The sequence below is a fragment of the Anolis sagrei genome, chromosome 6, assembly GCF_037176765.1.
Source record: "Anolis sagrei isolate rAnoSag1 chromosome 6, rAnoSag1.mat, whole genome shotgun sequence".
Lineage (NCBI taxonomy): Eukaryota > Metazoa > Chordata > Lepidosauria > Squamata > Dactyloidae > Anolis > Anolis sagrei.
This window is the reverse complement of record NC_090026.1, coordinates 28,837,077-28,856,313: the sequence shown is the minus strand read 5'-3', so window position 1 is coordinate 28,856,313 and position 19,237 is coordinate 28,837,077. Positions and strand designations below refer to the sequence as shown.

The 19,237-nt window shown below is 41.9% G+C and overlaps 3 protein-coding genes across 9 annotated transcripts in view; 1 reads left to right on the top strand and 2 right to left on the bottom strand.

The window, feature by feature from the left end:
• Positions 1–762: 762 nt before the first annotated feature.
• LOC137097362 (uncharacterized) lies at positions 763–6,130 on the bottom strand. The gene is made up of 2 exons (XM_067469984.1): positions 2,312–6,130; positions 763–2,098 (listed from the first exon to the last, which is right to left on the bottom strand). The coding sequence occupies exons 1-2, from the start codon at positions 2,487–2,489 to the stop codon at positions 1,029–1,031; spliced, it is 1,248 nt and encodes a 415-aa protein (XP_067326085.1). The 5' UTR covers positions 2,490–6,130; the 3' UTR covers positions 763–1,028.
• A 2,745-nt stretch (positions 6,131–8,875) lies between these two features.
• On the bottom strand, positions 8,876–15,734 carry FUZ (fuzzy planar cell polarity protein). Of its 2 annotated transcripts, XM_060780756.2 has the most exons (11): positions 15,449–15,734; positions 13,985–14,106; positions 13,711–13,795; positions 13,151–13,219; positions 12,626–12,730; positions 11,266–11,463; positions 11,087–11,182; positions 10,543–10,649; positions 10,315–10,385; positions 10,108–10,209; positions 8,876–9,905 (listed from the first exon to the last, which is right to left on the bottom strand). In XM_060780756.2, exons 1-11 carry the CDS (start codon positions 15,548–15,550, stop codon positions 9,700–9,702), a joined length of 1,263 nt encoding a protein of 420 aa, XP_060636739.2. In that variant the 5' UTR covers positions 15,551–15,734; the 3' UTR covers positions 8,876–9,699. The 2 variants fall into 2 exon arrangements, with proteins under 2 accessions (XP_060636739.2, XP_060636740.2); XM_060780757.2 differs by lacking the exon at positions 11,087–11,182.
• Positions 15,735–15,797: 63 nt separating this feature from the next.
• MED25 (mediator complex subunit 25) overlaps positions 15,798–19,237 on the top strand; it is a 29,140-nt gene continuing 25,700 nt past the window's right edge. For 2 of the 6 annotated variants that reach the window (XM_060780743.2, XM_060780741.2), the window contains exons 1-3: positions 15,799–15,932; positions 17,059–17,207; positions 18,586–18,631. In XM_060780743.2, the coding sequence (XP_060636726.2) occupies positions 17,071–17,207; positions 18,586–18,631 (183 nt within the window). In that variant the 5' untranslated portion in view covers positions 15,799–15,932; positions 17,059–17,070. Of the gene's footprint in view, positions 15,933–17,058; positions 17,208–18,585; positions 18,632–19,237 lie in introns of all 6 variants that reach the window. The other 4 variants (XM_060780742.2, XM_060780747.2, XM_060780744.2 and 1 more) reach the window with 3 other exon arrangements.

The following is a 19,237-nucleotide window of genomic DNA, read 5'->3' as shown; positions in this document are numbered from 1 at the left end:
TGGAGATGTCACTGCCTTGGTCCTTTCATTATTGGCTGCTACTTCCCGATGGATGTCAGGTGGTGCAATACTGGCTAAACAGTATAATTTCTCCAGCAGCGAAGGGTGTAGACCTCCTGTGATAATGTGGCATGTCTCATTAAGAGCTACATCCACTGTTTTAATGTGGTTGGATGTATTCTACACTGGGTATGTGTATTCAGCAAAGTGCAAGGGCAGGTGTCTTCACTGTGTCTGGTTGTGATCCCCAGGTTGTGCCATTCAGCTTTCGTATGATATTATTTCTAGCACCCCCTTTTTGCTTGATAATCAGGCAGTGCTTCTTGTAATTCAGAGAACAGTCTAGAGTAACTCCCAGGTATTTAGTGTGCTGCAATGCTCCAGTAGGATTCCTTTCCAGGTAACCCTCAGAGCTCAAGATGCTTATCTATTCATAAGGTGATAGGCACACATCTGTGTTTTAGGTTCATTAGGAATCAGCTGGTTTCTCCTGTAATAGGCAGTAAGAGTTTCAGAGAGCAAGTCTGCTACTGATACAGGTTTAGTAAAGATCAATCTCCAAATCTCCCATGTTGTGAGTGGTTTTTTAATCCATGTGCATTCTTTTAATGCGTACATGTCTATACAACAGTTGTAAATGAGAGGTTGCTTACCTGTAACCGTAGTTTCCCTAGTGGTTTGCTGTGAATACGCACATATGGTACTTCTGTGCATGCGCCAGCATCGCTCCGGAATCTTCAGTTAAATTTCAAAAGGAATGGCGGTTGGCCCCATGCACACTCCCCATGATAGCATAAATAGCCCGCGGCTGGCTAACCGCCTCCAGATCTCTTCCGCCGCTAAAGCTGCTGGAAGGAGGAGGCATGACAAACTGCGGGGAGGATGGGCGGGGCCGTGCGTATTCACAGCAAACCACTAGGGAAACTACGGTTACAGGTAAGCAACCTCTCATTTTCCCTACGTGGCTTTGCTGTGAAAACGCACATATGGTAGAAGACTAGCGAGCTACCCACCTTGGACGGCGGGAGTCATGCCACCGCAGAAAAAAGCACTGCCCGACCAAACTCCGCATCCTTCTTAGCCATCAAATCAAGCTTATAGTTCGTCACGAACGTTGACGGCGTAGACCAGGTGGCAGCCCGACATATGGCATCCAAAGGCACTCCTTTCCAAAAAGCTGCCGTAGTGGACACCGCCCTCGTGGAATGTCCTTTAACTCCATTAGGAAGCTCCCGACCAGATTTATGGTATGCCAGTTTGATTACGGAGACTACCCACGACGACAGACGTTGCGATGACACGGGGAGGCTGCAGGAATCCCTCCTGTATTTTACAAACAGCCTTGGAGTCTTCCTTACATCCTTTGTTCTGCTTAGATAGAATGCAAGAGCTCTACGTACATCAAGCATGTGAAGACCACGTTCCAAGGAAGTAGTTGGGCTCTGAAAAAAGGCTGGTAAAACAATCTCCTGCGACATATGAAAACGTGACGTCACCTTGGGAAGAAAGGAAATGCCTGTATGGAGTATCACCTTATCCTTGTGGAACCGGAGGTATGGTTCGTCCGATCTAAGTGCACATATCTCACTAACACGTCTCGCTGATGTAATCGCCACTAAGAAGGCCGTTTTCCATGTGAGATACGAAATCTCACATGTGGCCATGGGGTTGTACGGGGAACTTTGAAGAGACGAAAGAACAACCTCCAGACTCCACGAAGGCGTAATAGGGGCAACTGTAGGTCGAACATTACCGAACCCTCTAAGAAAGAGTTTAACTAGGTGGTCTGAAAAGAGAGAGGGTAGTCCTTCCTTTCTCCTATACCACGCTATGGCCGCCAGGTAACATTTTAGGGACGATAGGGACAAGCCCGAGTCAGACAATGATACCAAAAAGTCTAACACAGCCGAGATTGGTGCATTAATGGGATCAAATCCCTTTCCAACTATAAACTTCGAATAACAGGCCCACTTATACACATAGGAACGCTTGGTGGATGGCTTTTGAGCAGCATCCAAGATAGCCTTAACTTTACTAGTCAAACAAGTGGATGAGTCTAATTGTCCGGAGTGATTCTCCAGGCAGTGAGTTTCAACATGTGAACGTCTGGGTACTGAACCCGCCCGTTCTGTGAGGTTAGGAGGTCTGCTCTGTTTGGGAGCCGTCTGTACCTCCCCCTGGATATTTCTAGAAGAACCGAGAACCATGGTTGGCGTGGCCACCACGGCGAAATCAGAATGCAATTCCCCTTGTCCCTTCAAAGTTTTGAAATAACCTTTGGAAGTAAGGGGAACGGAGGGAACGCATAAAGGTAATCCTCGTTCCACTTGTGTAAGAAAGCGTCCCCCAGGCAGCCCTGCTCCTGGTTCGCAATCCTGCGAGCACAGTATAGGGGACATTTCACGTTCCCTCGTGACGCAAAGAGGTCTATCAACGGGGTCCCCCAGATCTTGAAGATCATACTGAGTTCTCTTTGATTGAGGGACCATTCGTGGTTCGACAAAGGTGACCTGCTTAGTTCGTCTGCTATTACATTCTCCTCCCCTGGGAGGTGAACGGCCACTAGATGAATTTCTCTGGCTATGCACCACTCCCAGATGTTCATTGTCAGTTTCGACAATGCCAGAGATCGTGTGCCCCCTTGCTTGTTTATATAAAACATTGTTGTTGTATTGTCCGTTACCACCTGCACTACTCTGCCCAACAATGCCATCTCGAAAGACTTCAACGCCTTTTCTACAGCCAGTAGTTCTAGTACATGTGGGATGCAGACTCCTGCGGAGTCCACAAACCTTGGGCAGTTAGGCCCTCGAAATGAGCTCCCCAACCCTTTAAGGAAGAGTCTGTTGTGACAACACTGGACGGTTCGGGATGCTGAAACGGAAGTCCAGCAGTCACATTGTCTGGATCCGTCCAACAAAAAAGGGATTCCTGCACGTTTTGTGGCACACTCAACCGCACATGGGGGTTGTCCAGGCCAGGTTGGAACACTGACAAGAACCAATTCTGGAGAGGCCTGAAACGCAACCGGGCGTACGGCGTGACAGCAGTCGTAGATGCCATGTGCCCTAGTAATACTTGTATCATTTTTGCTGACACTTTTTCTGATTGCAGAATCTGTATAACCAGGGACTTTAGTGATGCAAAACGGTCCTCTGGTAAAAATGCCTTCTGTTGTACTGAGTCCAAAACCGCTCCAATAAATTGTATCCTGCGGGTAGGTAGCAGATGGGACTTTTCTCTGTTCACTACGAGACCTAAGGACTGGAGAAGAGAAAGTGTTGTATCAATATGTACACTCAAGCGTTCACATGAATTAGCTACCAAAAGCCAGTCGTCTATGTACGGATAAACCGTAACACCCCGAGTTCTAAGGTGAGCAGTGATCACCGCCATGCACTTTGTGAAGACCCTAGGGGCTGTAGTAAGGCCGAACGGCAGGACATTAAAACTGAAAACTTTGTCTCCAACCATGAAGGTGAGATACTTCCTGTGGTGTTCAGCCATGGAAATATGAAAGTATGCGTCCTTCAAATCAATGGTTGCGAACCAAACATCTTTATTAAGTAGAGGAAGGATCATAGAAAGAGAGACCATATGAAATTTCTTTGAATCAATGTACATGTTCACTCCTCTTAAATCTAAAATAGGACGCAAACCACCACCTCTCTTAGTCACCAAAAAATAACGAGAAAAGAAACATTCATTCAACATAGAAGGGTCAACACGGGAAATAGCCCCTTTACCTAAAAGTTTAGTAACCTCTTCCAGCAATGCTGGAGACTCAGGAGTAGCTTTCAAGTGACCCAACGGGGGCAACGAAGTAAACTCTATTGAGTAACCTTCCTCAACAATCTGGAGGACCCACCTATCAGTGGTTATCGCGGCCCAAGCATGTGCAAATGGCCTTAGTCTATCCTTGAACAAACAACAATTAACTGGTTCAGAAAACTCAGGCTGATTAATGCCGAGTAGTTGTGTAGCAGTAACGGAAGGATCGTCAAAGACAACGCCTGTTATTTCCCGCATTCTTAACTTTACTCTGGTTATATGGGTGATATCTGGGCTTTGCACCATAATTTTGCTTACGGTTGAATTGGAATTTTGATGAAACATTCCGATTATTCTGATTTGTATTATACCCATTGAAATTGGGTCTACGATAAAAAGGGGATGATTGTTGCCAGCGAGGCTTCTGTTGGTTACCTGGCTGCCATGGGTATGGGTAAGGATAAGGATATTTGGCTGCTTGCATAACTTCCCGTGAGTGTTTAATCTTTTCGTCAGTTGTTGGATCAAAAAGGCCTTCCTCATTCATAGGAAGGTCTTCCGCCAACAAACGGTTTTCTTCTGATAATGTAGAGGCTCGAAGCCATGCATGGCGTCTTATGGCTGTGGCTGAGGCGAGAAGTTTACCAGATGTCTCAGCCATATGCTTGGCGAAATCTTTCTGAAATCTAGAAAGAACAAGGGCCTCTGCCTGAAAGGCCTTAGGAAGACGGCAGTCTTCAATAGGCAGGAGATTGATAAGAAGCAACATCTTGTTCCAGAGAAAACTCTGGTATCCGCTCATGTAGGTTGCATAATGAGCCATCCTGGCAAACAATCCCGCAGCCACATGCACTTTCTTCCCAAGTGAGTCTATCTTTTTGCCTTCCTTGTCTGGTGGTGTCACAGAAAATTTTTTAGGCCTTCTAGACCTACTGCCTCTGCCACTACCGTATTAGGTACAGTGGGGTGAGCAATCCAATTTGCTTTTGAAAGATCAACCTTATAAAGGAGGTCTACCCTCTTAGGGATAGCTGGGGCAATTGATGGAGACAAGTCAGGGACCTTAGTTAACTTTAACAAAAATGGCAAGGTTGGAAGTAGTGTATATGTGGAACTGTTCTGCTGTTCAGGTGGGAACATAGGGTCATCCACCGTCGAGATTGGTTTTGGAGCAGGAATGTCCAAAGCAGTTATCATTCTTCCAATCATTTGCGCAAACTTATTATAGTCCTCTATACGGTTCACACTGGAGTCCCTGTCCTTCTCCACGTTTGAAGTCTCTAACATTTCCACAGAGGAATCTGAGTCCACGTTCTCAGGTGGAGGTTGGTCTTCACTGATAGACGGCAGTGGAGTATCCCCTTGGGAATAGTAGTTTGCCTGGTGCTCATTCCTTATATGCATAGGTAATATCTGTTGTCTTGGCATATGTCTATTTGATCTATAGTATTTATTAATATTATCATGCCTAGAAGGATAAATGTCCTCTTGGCTTGGAGACACTGGTGGTGGACCACAGTAAATGAATCGCCCTTGGGGGGTTATCTCATAGTATCCTGGATGAGGGAATGGACGCCCTCTGTCACTTTGTTCCCCCCAGCGGGAGGATCTTGTGGATCTGATTTATTTCTATGAGCGCGCGCACGTCTGCGCTTCCTCGCAGAGCACGATGAGTCAGAACAAGTGGAAGTGGAAGAAGAGGAGGAATCACTCGAGCTCGAGTAATCCCTGCGCCCCTTCTTGCTTCTGCCTGAGCGCGAGGGAGCACGCGCACGGCGCCGAGAAGGAACTGCAGAGCTAATCGCTCCCGATGTAGAAGGGAGCGCTGTAGAAAGCGCCCTCCTCGGCTCCGATGTGGAAGGGAGCGCTGTAGAAAGCACCCTTCTCGGCTCTTTCCCCAAGCCAGTCACTTGAGTCATGGGAGGAGCCGGGGCCGAGAGCGTCGGCATCGGAGGTGTGCTGGCCTCCTCCTGCGCACGGGCGGGGCGTGTCTTGGCCGATCTCGGCTCCCTTTCAGTTTCGGTTTCCTCTTGTGCTTGCGCGTGGCGAGCTGAGGCTGATCCCGGCTCCGTTGCAGTAAAACTGCCACGTGAAGGAGTCTCTTTCCCGTTGCCTAAGGGAGAGGCCAGATGAGAGGCCAGATGAGAAGCCGCGGCCACGGTTCCTGCTTTTTTGGGGAACTTTGCTGCAGCCGGTTTGCCCTCAAGACGTTCGAAAATGCAAATAAACCTGGTAAATGGCTGGTGAACCAAATCCGGAAAAAAGACAAATAAATCATATATCTAAAATAACTACATTGGACAAGGACTTGAGGACTGATAAAGAAATCATAGAGGAATTCAGGAGATTCTACATCCAATTATATACAAAGGATAAAATAAAGAAAGAGGAAGTTATGGAGTACATTGGCCAAATGAAATTAGACAAAATAACGGATGAGGATAGAGAAGAATTGAATAAAGAGATATCGGAGGAGGAAATAGAAAAAGCAATTAATAAAATGAATGGAGATAAAGCCCCAGGGCCGGATGGATTTACGGCTGGATTTTATAAATCCTTTAAACAACAGCTACTCCCAATACTTAAAACTATCGCAAATGAAGCGATGAAATATCGGAAAGTTCCAGACTCATGGAAAGAAGCGGAAATTACAGTGATTCATAAGGAAGGCTCCCCGGAAAATGATATTAAAAACTACAGGCCGATCTCTCTTTTAAATACGGATTATAAAATATTTGCAAATATCATGGCCACAAGGTTAAAAGTGTTTCTTAATAAATGGATTGGAGAAGAGCAAACGGGCTTCCTCCCAAATAGACATATGAAAGAAAATATTCGCAACGTCCTCGATATTTTGGAATATTACGAGATAAATCATCAAAAAGAATTCGCCATTTTAGCAATAGATGCCGAGAAAGCTTTTGACAATTTAAATTGGGATTTCTTCAAGATATTAATACAAGAATTGGACATGGGAGAAAAATTTAACAACGCAATTAATGCTATTTATAATTATCAAAAAGCCAAAGTGAAAATAAATGGACAATTGACACAAGAATTTGAAATTGCGAAGGGCACTAGACAAGGATGCCCATTATCCCCATTGATTTTTATAATGGCTATGGAGATCCTAATGAAGAAAATTAGAGAAGACGAAAATATAAAAGGAACGAAAATCGGCAAATTCGAATACAAAATACGGGCGTTTGCAGATGATTTATTAGGAACAATTGAAGATCCAGATAAAAACTTACAATATTGGATAACGAAAATAGAGGAATTTGGAAAAGTGGCTGGATTCAAAATGAATATGAAGAAAACAAAACTATTATTCAAAAATGTGAAAAAGGAGAGACAAATAAAGATTCAACAACAATTGGGGATAGAGAGTGTAAAGAAAATTAAATACTTAGGAGTCTGGATTACCGCGAGAAATTGTCAGCTTCTGAAGAATAACTACGAAATAGTTTGGAATAAAATTCAAAAGGATTTACAAAAATGGAATTACCTAAATCTATCACTCCTGGGTAGAATATCGTTAATAAAGATGAATGTTCTTCCAAGACTTATATTCCTATTCCAAAATATACCGGTAATAAGAAATCAAACCTTATTTAAAAAATGGAAGAAAGATCTACTTAAGTTTATTTGGAAAGGGAAAAGGCCAAGAATAAATTACATAAACCTAATTGACAAAAAAATGAGAGGAGGTCTGGGATTCCCAGACTTGAAAACCTATCATGAGGCTTGTGCTCTATCATGGATAAGAGATTGGATGAATTTGAACAAGGAAAAGTGCTTAAACTTAGAGGGCCATGATTTGAGGGTAGGTTGGCACGCTTATGTGTGGTATAATAGAGAATCTAAGGAAAAAAACTTTGGGAATCATTTCGTGCGAGCCTCCCTATTGAGGACATGGTTAAGATACAAAGCCCTCTTTTATAAAGCTACACCTCTTTGGGTCTCGGCGATGGAGGCCCACCAAAGAAGACTCTTAGGATGGAGGATTTGGCCAAGATACAAGGACATTTTGTTGAAAGGGGAAATGAAGATTAAATCGTTTGAACAACTCAAGAACATGTTTGGAAATATAACCTGGTTACATTATCTCCAAATTAAAGAGCATTTCAAACAAGACCAAAAAATTGGATTTGACTGGGAAGAAAACACATGGGACAAAGTTTTAAAAATTGAGAAGAAGGTAGTCACAATTCTTTATAATAAATTGATCCAATGGCAAACGGAAAAGGAGCAAGTTAAAAATTGTATGATTAAATGGGCCGAAAATTTAAGAAGGCCCATTCAATTTAGAGAATGGGAACAAATGTGGAATAAAAAGTTGAAATATACTTATGCCATGGACTTGAAGGAAAACTGGTATAAAATGTTTTATAGATGGTATTTGACTCCGAATAAACTAAGCCATATGTACCCAAATGTCTCAGATAAGTGTTGGAAATGTGGAGAACAAACGGGTACATTTTTCCACATGTGGTGGACGTGTAAAGAAACAATTAAGTTCTGGGCATCTATACATGAAGAAATACAAAAGATATTGAAGAGAAGTTTTAAAAAGAAACCTGAATATTATTTACTAGGATTTACGGACTCTGATCTTAAAGTGGAGGAAAATGAAGATAAACTACTCACGTACTTTACTACTGCGGCAAGAATTATTTATGCCAAATTTTGGAAAAATGAACAGATACCTACTGCTGAAGAATGGTTGGAGAAAGTTAAAGAAATTAGAGACATGGACGAACTGACATTTTTAATGAGAAGAAATACCGGGAAACCGCTAAAGAGAACAGATTGGACTTCTTTTTATGACTATGAAAAGAAATTTAGAAAAATATTAGAGGATAAGAATATACAAGAGTAAAAGAAGTTGACGGAAAAGATCCTGATGTTGGAGTGGAAGTCATTTTAGAATAGTTTAGGTTAGTTTAGTCTTCTTTTTTGTTTTGTTTTTGTGTGTTTTTCTTTTTCTTTCTCTTTTTCCTTTTCTTTTCCTACTTTTCTATCTCCTTTTCATTGTTCCCCCTCTTTCGTTGTTTTGTTTTATAAAATACTTAATAAAAATCATTTTTTTTTTTAAAAAAAAGATTTTTTGTCTTCTTTGTCTTCTTAAGAGTCTTCGCTGGAGCCGCTGTTCCAGGTAAGGTATTTTCTATAGTTGGGTCAGTATCTTGTTGTACTGCAGGGAGAAGCGCCTGTTCGTAGAGGGCAGCTTTTAAATGGATCTCCCTGTTTTTCCTTGTTTGTGGGGTGAAGGACTGGCAAATGGAACAAGCCTGTGATAGATGTCCTTCACCCAAACAGGCGATACACAAAGAATGTGCATCATTATCTGGGTAATTGCTCTGGCAGGCAGAGCAACGTTTAAAGCCTTTAGTATGTGACATACTAAAGAAATAATGTAATATAATATGGATTTATCGTTCTTTGAGAAAGAGAAGATCCGAGCTTGCTGTCTTTAGCGCGGATGAAGAGATCTGGAGGCGGTTAGCCAGCCGCGGGCTATTTATGCTATCATGGGGAGTGTGCGCGGGGCCAACCGCCATTCCTTTTGAAATTTAACTGAAGATTCCGGAGCAATGCTGGCGCATGCGCAGAAGTACCATATGTGCGTTTTCACAGCAAAGCCACGTAGGGAAAATGCATAATTATGAACTTTAGAAAAATGGAGGAGAGATGCAAGGCCCAGACTTCTAACTAACTTGTCTCCCTCTTAAGAAGGGTGAATAGAATTCTAATGTTGTGAAAGTTACTCCACACATTTAGGCTGTGCTCTGTGCAGGATAATCACATCTTGCACACAAAGTCATTAAGGACTTCATCTCATCTCTTCCATTCTGGTGGCTGGTGACAGCAATACAAAGCAGTTGGTTGCTGAGTTCAGTAACAAACCTTTGCCCACCATTGCCTTCAGAGAGCCGAGTCCTCAACTGTGAGGGCCTGTAATGTGCAGGTTGCAAGGGACCGCAGGGCAAAGGTTGGCACATCTGGCTTCATGAGCAAGAAGAGTTGATGCCGTTTCCCATGGATTGCATAGGCCTTGTGTGTGGCGTAGACCACATAGCAGTGCTGAGGGGAATGAGAGAAGCCAGCTTGAAAGTCCTCCTGGAAAGGGGCTAAGGAAAAATTAAATGTGTTACAGGAGAGGCTGAAAGAAGGACCACAGGTGCAAACTATGTCTTCATAGGAAGGAATTTTCTTCATTAAAATGGATGATGTCAGAGGTGATACATTTCCACTTTCAATAGAATTCATATATATTAAATTGCAAGGCCAGTACAAATAGATGGCCAAAAGGAGGGGGCACAACGAACTCACCTGTATTCTCTTCTGGCTTCTCAGAGGGAAAGTACAATGAAATGGCTGAGGCATAGAAGGAGCGGAGGGCACGGAGTCGATCCTTCAGGGACATTTCAGATCCTGCAAGATGGAAAAAGATACGTGATAGCCTGGGTGAAGAGACAGAAGACCCACTTAGTTCAGCAAGGGTTTATAAAAGAATATTGATAATGAGTTCTCTCATACCTTCAGTCCAGCTTCCATGAGGATGTACTGTAAATAGACTTTTCCTCTGATCTTGGTTGATCAGCAACAGCCTGTAAAATATTGTGAACAACAAGCACGTGAATGTGGTGACTCAGACTAGCAGCCACATTTTGAATGAAAAGCTGGGGGATCAAACATGAACCTTAGTAACTGGTAGGGCCTCAATTCCTAACAGTGGTCCCCATCATAAAAACTGGTGAGACTTACCCAAGGATCTCAGGGGCGAGAACAATGCCTGGAGGCAGGCATTGAAGAGGGGCTCCGGCACTTGCTTTCAAAAGGTCCAGCAGAGGTTGCCAAAAAGGCTTCACTAGCTATGGGAAGGGAAAGAAATGGTGGTTCTGAATTTGAGCTCCTTATGTGGATGAACAGCATACTTGTCATTTGCACACTCTAAACAAGGGCAAGGCTTGTCTTCTTTTTTGGTTCCCCTAGAATAAGCCAGTAGCAGAGTTTGTAAAAGTTATCTTTTGGACTGAAGCTCTCAGAAATTCCTAGCCATTGCAGTCAAGATCCAGTCTAGTTAATGTGTTCTGAGAGTTGTAATAAAAAATTACTTTTCCAAGCCTTAAGTCATGGGATAATGGCGAGAAATGACCCAGTAGGTGGCTAAGGAAAGTAGGTGTCAGTAGGTGCAAAATGCTGGCTGGAGGGCATGGGATTGATCTTTCCTGATTCAAGAAACTGGAGAGGAAACAGGACAAGCTGCTTCACATCTGAGCTTTGAGGTCAGGAATGCTATTCCCTTTACCTCATCAGTAATGCACTGTAAGGAGGGATTTGGGCCACACAACAGGACCACCTCTAAACCAGGCACAAGTTGGAACGTTAGGAAGCGGTGAGGAACCTATTGGAAAAAAGGCCACAAAGAGTCACAAAAGGTACATTTCTGTACTGTTCCCCACCTCCACCAATAAGCAACCCACTCACTGTAGGACTGCCATGAGGAAGATAAACAGGGAGGTCACGGGAGGCATGGGGAGGAAGTGACTGCACCAGCCACACCAGCAGCATCGCCTCCTGGGCTGCCAGCTGCCACCACTGCTCTGTTGCGCACAGCACCCGTCCACCCACAAGCAGGCAGCCAAAGCGTGACTCTGCTGCTGAAGCAAAGGCTTCTAGGCATTCCTGAATAGGGAACAAAGATAACAGCACAGAGGTTTATCTATATACTTGTACAAACTACCTACTTGCTAGAACTGCAATAGGTATCCATAGGTGGACACAGAAGGACACACGCCATGTTGCTATCTGTTCTGTGCCAGTGAATCCTTAAAATGAATTCATTTTTAACATCATAGAATTGGAGTTTCCAAGGATTACAAGGACCATCCAGTCAATCCCCTTGCCATGCAGGACAAATTATAAGAACGGATAATATGCCCTTCCTGCATGAGACCACCACCACCATGGAGTGTCCAGAGTTTGCCAGAATATCCACCAGAAAAATATATAAATATGTTCTGTGACATGATGCATTTAAAAAAATGGGGAAGCCTCCAGACGTCCACTGAATGTGGATCACCAGGTAAAAAAGACCAGCAACTATGTTTCCCTAAAGCAGGGGTCCTCAAACTATGGCCCGAGGGCCGAATACGGCCCTCCAAGGTCATTTACCCGGCCCTAGCTCAGGGTCAACCTAAGTCTGAAACAACTAGAAAGCACATAATAACAATAACAATCCTATCTCATCAACCAAAAGCAGGCCCACACTTCCCATTGAAATACTAATAAGATTATATTTGTTAAAATTGTTCTTCATTTTAATTATGGTATTGTTTTTAACTGTTTTTACACTACAAATAAGATATGTTCAGTGTGCGTAGGAATTCATTCATGTTTTTTTTCAAATTGTCATCCGGTCCTCCAACAGTTTGAGGGACTGTGACCTGGCCCTCTGTTTAAAAAGTTAGAGGACCCCTGCCCTAAAGCATAAAAAGTTGGGGGGCGGGGGGAGGAATGTATCAGCAACTGAAGCCCAACTGGTTTTTATTTTAGCATGAGCCTTGTGGGTATAAATCCAGTTCTTTAGATGCAGGCTAAGATAAAGTGGTATTAAAACCTCATCTATAAAGCATATTTATACAGCTTTGGGATAAATTTAATTTATCTTCCATTAATTTCATATATGTCCTCCTATGCCAACAATGCCACTCTGCACTTTAAGTTAGACAAACAGGTTACAATAGAGGGTAAACAAAGGGATTTTTCAAAGTCCCAAATATGGTGGTGTGGACGTTAGAAGTTATGCTGGAACCTGCAGATGACAGAAAGAAACAGGTCAACTTACCTGCAGTACTGCCCTGGAGGGTGTCACAGCACATTCCATACACTGAGTCAAGTCAGCACTGCATTTGCCTGGTTCCAGGAAACTGTCAATCAATTTATAACATGCCTGCAGGGTGGTACATTTCATATTTAAGCTACCAAGGTTTTGTTTTTTTTAAAACTATTTTCTGAACAACTTCCAAAAAGCATGTTTCAATGCATTTACTATTTACATCCTAATGCTATCTGCTTTTCTAATGTAGTTTCACATGCTTCAAGAAAACATTCTGGATCAGGCTGAAGGAAAAAGGCTCAAATCCAGGTGGTAGATATCAAAGATGCCTCTCTATCATCAGAATGTGAAGCAAAGATAGCAAAAGCAGGAGGTGCCATCAACTTGCCATACACCATGCAATAGAGCAATATCTAAATGCCCCTCTCCCCTGTTTTACTACAAAGTTCCCTAGATATTATATTCCTGAGTTCAGTTCTCAGAAATGTAAATTGCACCCACCCACCCCTCCTTCCACTCCACATCAAGTGTTACCTTCAGATCCTTTTTCAGACGTTCAATATTACGGGCATTTACCAGTTCCTCCAGACCTAATATCAGTACCTACAATAAAATGCATGTCAGAAAGATCCTGCTGGTCTACCATTTTAAAAAAAGCAGCCAGTTCCCGCAAAACTAAACATGTTTCCCCATCTAGATTTAGGAGTCTGAGCTGGCATCAAACACAAGTTCTTTGCAAATGGGTCTATTTTACTGTGAGAAACAGGCCACTTGAAAGTGGGGCCTTACCATCTCTTATGTCTCAGGTCTCTTATGTATGGTTTTATGTTACTTTACATTTTTACCATGGCCCATGTCACAATTAAAAACCCCTACTGATTCATGCAAACCAGTAGCATATACCTACACAACTTAGCATAACTTTAAAAGCCACAAAACACAGCTAAGTCAAACATGCCCCATGCCCTCCATCCCCCATTCACTGGTGATACTTGCTTCTCTCAAAATGGATTTATTCTTCCCAATAATTGACTGTGCCTTACAGTTCAGGAAGACATAGGCTGAAATGATATCCCATCCCTTCAACTACTCACCATGGCATTGAAGATATTCTCAAGGAGTCGCCCAAGGCTGAAGTCACTAGTACCTTCATCTGAGGACAAGACGATGAGCGTGATACTGAAAACAAACATACCACAAACCAAGGATAGGCATGCACAGTAGGCCACCAGAGCCTCAATTTCAAGTCTTTAAAAAGAAGGACAATCCTTCATTTCTAACAAATCCCACATAGATTCAGAAGACAATGATTGGTTGCTAGAGGTATGGCAATTCCAGAGGTAAAACCTGGCATGTATTCTTGCTCACCTGTTGTGAAATACTTTCCACATCACACGAGTATTCTCTGTACAGGCAGCTGTCAGCAGAACATCTAGGTTGGACCCAAACATGTGAACCCCATTTAGGGAGCCAATCACAGAGAATGGCAGCTAGGTTGGGGGAAGATGAATAAGGAAATATTAGCATAATACATATGGCTCGGATAGTGACAACTAATTCTAGAAGGATTATTAAGTTGGATCTGTAATGTAGAATACTTTTCTTATTTTCATCATAAGTGGTTGTATGTGTGTTAAAGCCATATTTTCTTTTAGATATGTATTTTTTCATTCCTTTATTCTCTGAATGTATTTTCTGAAGGTATAGAATTTTGATTTCAATTGAAATTTATATTGTTAGTGTATGTATATATTCGTGTATGTATATATAAATGACTGAACACAACTGGATTGCCTGGTGTACATCGTAAGTACCAAATGTGCTTTGGAGCTCCTTGCTGGTGACCACTAATTCTAGAAGGAATATTAAACTGGATCTGTAATGTAGAATATTACTTTTTTATTTTCATCATAGGTGGTTGTATTTGTGTTAAAGCCATATTTTCTTTTAGCTATACGTATTTTTTCATTCCTTTATTCTCTGAATGTATTTTCTGAAGGTATAGAATTTTGATTTCAATTGAAATTTATATTGTTAGTGTATGTATATATTCGTGTATGTATATATAAATGACTGAACACAACTGGATTGCCTGGTGTACATCGTAAGTACCAAATGTGCTTTGGAGCTCCTTGCTGGTGCCCGGATTAGCATCTTCAGAAAAGATTAAGGTGGTTTTGTTGTATTTCTGCAATGTACCTACAGATTTGTAAAGTTACAACATGCATATTCTGATGTAGAATCTCAGCTCATGTTTTAAACAACTGTGTATAAAGCTCAGGACTCTTGTCTGCTAGAGCTAGGTGTCCTTTGTCCCGCCCTGATCATTCCACAGATATATAAACCCTTTTTCCTAGTTCCAACAGACCTCACTACCTCTAAGGATGCTTGCCATAGATGCAGGCGAAACATCAGGAGAGAATGCCTCTAGACCATGGCCATATAGCTCAAAAAAACCTACAACAACCCAGTGATTCCGGCCATGAAAGCCTTCGACAATACTGTATTATTATTAATAATATTACATATAATATAAAATATAATTCTTATATTGTTTATTATTAGTATTATATTGGATTACATTATAATATCATGATTAATAATATATGTGTATACAATATATTATATTATTACCAGAGCACATCAGTAATATATTAACATCTGAATAAAACCCCACATTTTCTGCTCTGAACTGGAATATATGGCAGTGTGGACTCAGATAACCCAGTTCAAAGCAGCTATTGAGGGATTTTCTGCCTTGATATTCTGGGTTATATGGCTGTGTGGAAGGGCCCAAAGACAGTGTGAGAGAAGGAGACGCCACGGCCTCACCTGTGGCTTGGCAAGGCCTCCTCGGCTCCTACAGAAGAGGGGCACCCCACTGCTGGCGGTGAGGCACAGCAGCGTCACGGAGCCCCCCGCTTCCTCCCACATCGTGGCCCGGAAAGTATTCCTCCCTTTTGGTCCGCTTTCCCCTTTTTTCCCTATTCCTTTTCCTCAGCCTTTCCTCAAGGCCGCCATTTTGGGAATCCCGTTGCCATGGCAACAAGAGCCCCTCCTCGATTGGTTCTTTCCGTGCGTCCCCGGTGTTGCCGTGGCGACAGCAGCGCCTGCGTGATTGGTGGCTTCCTTTTCTTTTTTTCCCCGCCCACTTCACGTGACCCAGGCTCAGCTGCTCTCCCGCAGCAAGAGAGGGAAGAGAAATCTCCCCTCTCCGTTCGGTATTTGCGCATGCGCAATATAAAGCGGACCTGAAGGGGATCATTTCCGGTGGCTGGAAAACAAGGAAAGCTGAGCATCCGGATGTCAGCGTTGGGTATGCGCTTGAGGGAGTGGAGGAAGGAGGGGGATGTTTGAGGAGAAGAGGGGCAGAAGTGGAGAGGAGGAAGAAGAGCGGCCACAGCCCTACACCATGGGGTTGCTTCTTGATTTGTTGCTCCTTTTCTGGAGGCTTGTCTCTGTTCCATTGACACCAGGCGTGGGCAAACTTGGGCCTTCCTCCAGATGTTTTGGACTTCAACTCCCACCATTCCTAACAGCCTCAGGCCCTTTCCTTTTTTAAGTTTTTATGGTCCAAATGTTCCTTACTTGTGCAGGGCAGCCACACTTTCCAAAATTAAATCCATTTTGTAATTGTCTAATAAGCTGTTCTTTTAAAACCGCATTGAGTCGCCTGTTAAGGGCTGAAAAATGCAGTATAGAAATAAAGCAAATAAATAAATAAATAATATACCAAGCATAATATACCAAGGAGATTCCATCTGAACATGAGGAAGAACTTCCTGACTGTGAGAGCCGTTCAGCAGTGGAACTCTCTGCCCCGGAGTGTGGTGGAGGCTCCTTCTTTGGAAGCTTTTAAACAGAGGCTGGATGGCCATCTGTCAGGGGTGATTTGAATGCAATATTCCTGCTTCTTGGCAGGGGGTTGGACTGGATGGCCCATGAGGTCTCTTCCAACTCTGATTCTATGATAAATTATGATAAACCATTTCATGCATCATAAGATTTATATTCCTAAAGTAACAAAGTGACTTTCAATTTGTAAAGAAGGTAATAGTTTTTCAGTTTTCCAGAAAATATGCCCCTATCCCTATAGCTTCTGTTTCGTTTTGCTTCTAGTTAAATTTGCAATTTTAGATTTCTAACAAAACAATTGTTTGATTATGGTCCATCTCTGTTCCAGACATCATTCCGTCCTTCTCTTATCTACAAGTCCACCTTTTTTTTGACCTGCTTATATTCCTGTTATTCATTTGTTAGTTCCTTCCTTTCTTTATCTCTCACTTGTTTACATTTGACTAGAACCCAGATGAGTCTTGTGTTTTTATAGAGTACTGAATGTTCATTGTGGTACGGATTTAAAGTTAAATAGTTACAGATTGTTGGGCTTGCCTCTTGTTACTAATTTGTCACACTGCTGCTGTTGTATAACCATATCTCAGTAGTTGGAGGAGATGGTGGTACCAACGCTGGATATGCCTGCTCAGCCTATGGGGATGGTTGCTGATGTAGTCTTCGTCATTGAGGGCACTGCCAACCTTGGGCCCTACTTTGAGTCCCTGCGAAAGCATTACCTTCTACCTGCCATTGAGTGAGTGTTCTTGGCATCCTGAGATGCAGCTGTGCTCTTGTTTGCTTTGTTGCTTAGAAAGACACAATTATGGGAAGGAGAATGCTGAGAAAGTATTTCCTTTGAGGGAAAAATCCAGTTATAGTATTGATTACTATGTTCTGACTATTCGATGATGTACTGTCCCAATAAAATCTTATATAGGCAATCCCTGAGTTACAAACATATCACTTACAAATTACTCATAGTTAAGAACGGGGGTGAGACAACAGGAAGTGAGAGAAATCTGCCCCTCAGAAGGGACATTCACTCTCGAAAGAGTCATCATAGGGAAAATGGGTCTCCACTAAAGACCAAAGACATCTGGAGGGTAGATGTAGAATTTCCATAAGAATTTGCAGACTTGGGTTTTGTTTTTGTTTTTTACTAAATTCTTGGGGTTTAATGATCAAAGAGTTTTGCAAAGTACTGGATGAAGGGGTTGGACTTGTGCTAGGAACTAAGAATATAAGTGAATAGGTAAAGAACATGATGACTAAGCATATGATTAGCTGTAGAATTTTTGGTCAACATAAGAATCAAACATACCAATCTTTTCACACAAAAATGTACACCAAGTTCCCCGGAAGTATTTGTATTACAATTGAATTCAGTACAGAAATACCTTTTAATTGTTACTTTTGAATGGGAACCTTTGTTGTTTCAGGCAAATTAAAAATCAACCTGTATATGACTGGTGTATCTTGTGTCTATGCCTGACCTAGAGTCAACTCTACTGAATGTTGTTTCATCTTCTGAATAAAAATGCATATGCATTCAATGTTTAGCATGTGCAGTACTTGGAAGTAGGCTCAACTGAAATAAATGAGTTTTACTTCAGAATTATTATCATTACCACCTGCCTCTCCATACAGTTTGAGGTGCAGAGTAACAGATTAAAATAAAGACATAGATACAAAACATAATTTCCAATTAAAATCCATAATTAGTTGATTGCTTAGTCTTAAAAGTAATATATTAATCCAAAGATTTCTCAATTGAAGAAATATCTGCAAATACACATGGTTACTAATACTGCAGATTGCAAATATGGAGTCCCGGGATATTAAAAATAAAGTTAACTGAAGAGAGAATATACATACAGGATTAAACTAGACATGATAAATTGACTCATATGTTTATGTGATCCAGCGTAGGGGCAAACAAAATATGAACACAGCAGATGTGTTTACAATTCTTAATTTGGGAAATAAGCAAGTAATGTACATGGTGGCTAACTCAATTGGAATGGAAATCATGAAAAGTAATCCTGTCATTTCATTACTTCTATTTAGTGTTGTGTTCAATGTCAAGCAACCCTCACTTTCAGTCAACTGATTTTTTTTTGTTTTACTTCTAGATATTTTAATGGTGGTCCTCCAGCTGAAACAGACTTTGGAGGAGATGTACGTATAGGAATATGCTTTTGAAGTTTTTGAAATGAGGGAATTGAGTGGGCTTTGGAGACATCCTCTCTTTGAGTATGCCTAGTTTTTGCTTCTGAGCATTGCATGGGCTGAGAAGCCATTTAATAATAATAATAATAATAATAATAATAATAATAAGTGCATGAACTCTAGCTCTGTTAAAAATTCTTTTTTTGGGGGGTCACTTATTGCTTTGTGGTTTTTAATATTTTTGTGAATAAAATTGCTTCACTGCTTTCATCCATACAGCAAAATGCAATGTTTGGAAACATGGTGAGGGAGCAGCATAGGCCAATGTCAGTTAGAGATTTATTTGATGCTTCAGTTCAAAGCTGAAGAAGCTGTAAGTTTTGAGCCTTTTAGAACAAGAAGCAAACTTAATTGCCTGGATCAACTAACGCAAATAGTAGGATTTTCTAGAGTAAAAACTTCTACTTATATGTTACAACCCAAGTCCCTGATTGACCTCACAGCTAGGCAGAAGCCAATGTACCTATTCATACATGTCCTGCCTCCAAAAATATATCGTTTCACCCAGATAGCTCTGTTTGACCAACTTCTCTCTCCCAATTCTATCTCCTGCAG